Source organism: Cyprinodon variegatus, unplaced genomic scaffold (assembly GCF_000732505.1).
Source record: "Cyprinodon variegatus isolate N-32 unplaced genomic scaffold, C_variegatus-1.0 Scaffold1657, whole genome shotgun sequence".
NCBI lineage: Eukaryota > Metazoa > Chordata > Actinopteri > Cyprinodontiformes > Cyprinodontidae > Cyprinodon > Cyprinodon variegatus.
This window is the reverse complement of record NW_015152110.1, coordinates 8,345-10,712: the sequence shown is the minus strand read 5'-3', so window position 1 is coordinate 10,712 and position 2,368 is coordinate 8,345. Positions and strand designations below refer to the sequence as shown.

General features: G+C 37.0%; 1 protein-coding gene across 1 annotated transcript in view; it reads left to right on the top strand.

The window, feature by feature from the left end:
- Positions 1 to 2,140, top strand: part of LOC107104223 (gastrula zinc finger protein XlCGF8.2DB-like) — a 3,306-nt gene extending 1,166 nt beyond the window's left edge. Inside the window, exon 2 of the mRNA XM_015404168.1 lies at positions 1,155 to 2,140. Coding sequence (XP_015259654.1) covers positions 1,155 to 2,056 — 902 coding nt within the window. The 3' untranslated portion in view covers positions 2,057 to 2,140. The remainder of the gene's footprint in view (positions 1 to 1,154) is intronic.
- Positions 2,141 to 2,368: the final 228 nt, after the last annotated feature.

Genomic DNA, 2,368 nt, shown 5'->3' with positions numbered 1-2,368 from the left:
AAAAATGTCTGCGTCAAGCTCACTGCGACTCACTGCTGCAGGAGTATAACCAGCGCTTTAGAGTGCCACAGCAGTCTAAGATCTCTAAAACGAAGACTCTCACGATCTAGAAGTAAAAATATCATGAATTTAGTGTATTTACCCTTAATATGAGTAGGTAAATGAGATGATTTGCCAATGGAATTATTCTTTTTACTCTTAAAATAAGATATTTAGATAAAATGCACTTGAAATAAGACAATGCAGTTGTGTTTTTTCTTATTTTAAACGGACTGAGTCATCAAATAGGATGAGCTTGAGCTGCATGAATCTTTGTCATGAGAATAACAAAAAGTTTGTCACAGGAATGTAGTATAGATTAGTTTTTACTCTAGGCTTGAAAGTGAAGTAGAAATAAACCGGGGAGGGTAAAGGTTGAACTTTTGTTTTGATTGAAGTCAACATTTCTTTTGCAGAATAATGTGATGGAAAATGTCATCTATGTTAACTTCACCCCGTTTTTCTTAAGATGTTCTGCATTACCCATGTTGTGTCTTCAGAAGAGGTGCATTATGTCTTTTTACCATCTTTTTTAATCTTCTCTACTTATTGTGTCTAAGGTGTCAGACAATCTAGCTCTGTACTGACGTCACTGAAGACAGAATGTTAGATAAAGAGTTGGATCGGACCAGAATGGGATGGAGCTCTGACTTTCTGGAGAGCACCTGCCTTTTCTTTTGGCCTTCTTTGATAAATGTGTGTGCTTATCGTCGTTTGGGGCTTATCCATAATGTCACAGTGGAGCTGGTGTCTTTCTCCAGCAGTGTCTGGGTAAAAGGCATGGCGAAACCTGGACAGTTCAGCAAAAAAAAAAAAAAAAAAAATGGAATAAAAAATTGTTTTAAAATGTCTTTAATGGTTAAGAATCTGCAAGTAATCCATTTAGAGAGATTCTAAAGCTTTGATGATAAAAGTGGAGGTCCTAACCTTGCCAGATGGCGGAGAATTAACCAGTCTGTTTTAACCTGCTATTGCAATGTCAGAGCTGCATTGCATGCTGGGAGATGTATTTCTAGTCTGTTAATGTGTAGTTAGATCAACAAAAGGATGATTAAAGTGAATTGTCCTTTCTTTAGCCTACAATAGAAAGTCTTTTTGCTGTGTTTGTCTTTCAGATCGCCTGCAGAATTCTGTTGGAAAAGAGGAAGTTTCCTCTGACCAGCAGCTCTGTGGACAGGAGAGGAATTCCAGTTTGGGACAAGAGGAACCAGAAGCTCTGCAGATAAAAGAAGAGCAGCGATCCCCAGAACATCCCTGGACAAAAGAGGAAACCACAGAGCTCCCCATTAGTGAGCATGAAGAGCAGCTTGTTCTGAAGCAGCAGACTGAAGAGAAAGCTTTCCCATGTTCGACATGTGGAGAAAACTTTCTGAAAAAAGAACATTTAATGGTTCACATGAGAACTCACACTGGTCAAGAGATTTATAAATGTCGGTCCTGTGGAAACATTTTCACAAAGAAATCTAAACTTGATAGGCACATGAGAATTCACACAGGGGAGAAACCCTTTTCCTGTACGATTTGTAATAAGAATTTTACTCAAAAGAGTAATTTGACTTCTCACATGAGAACTCACACAGGTGAGAAACCTTTTGCCTGTAAGATTTGTAAGAAGAAGTTTACTCAAAAGAGTAATTTGACTTTTCACATGAGAACTCACACAGGTGAGAAGATTTATGAATGTCTGTTCTGTGGAAAAATGTTCACAATGAAATCTAGTCTTGATAGACACATCAGACTTCACACAGGTGAGAAGCCTTTTTCTTGTACGGTTTGTAAAAACAATTTTACTGACAAGAGTAGTTTGACTTCTCACATGAGAATTCACAAAGATGAGAAGCCTTTTAAATGTCTGTTCTGTGGAAAAAGCTTCACTAAGAAATCTCATCTTGATTCACACATCAGAGTTCATACAGGTGAGAAACCCTTTTCTTGTACCGTTTGTAACAGGAGTTTTACTGTAAAAAGTAATTTAACAAAACACATGAGAACTCACAAAGGTGAGAAGCTGTTCTAAAGGATTTGTAACAAAGGTTTTAAACAAGAAGGTAATTAAGTGTTCAGATGACATTTATTCATACATGATGTGGAATGATTTATATTTAAAGACGCCACAGGAATGAACAGTCGAGGCGTTTTTCATGTTTGACTGGTGATAAAATGTCCATCTATAAACTCCTTCACCTCTTTACAAACTCACAGGCATTAATGTACAGCTCTGTTTACATAGAAACTAGAACAGATACAGTGTTTTATTGTTAACCTGGTAAATATTCATGTCCTGGTCAAATATGGGGCTTTGAACATTTAATAGTTAATTATTTTGGAC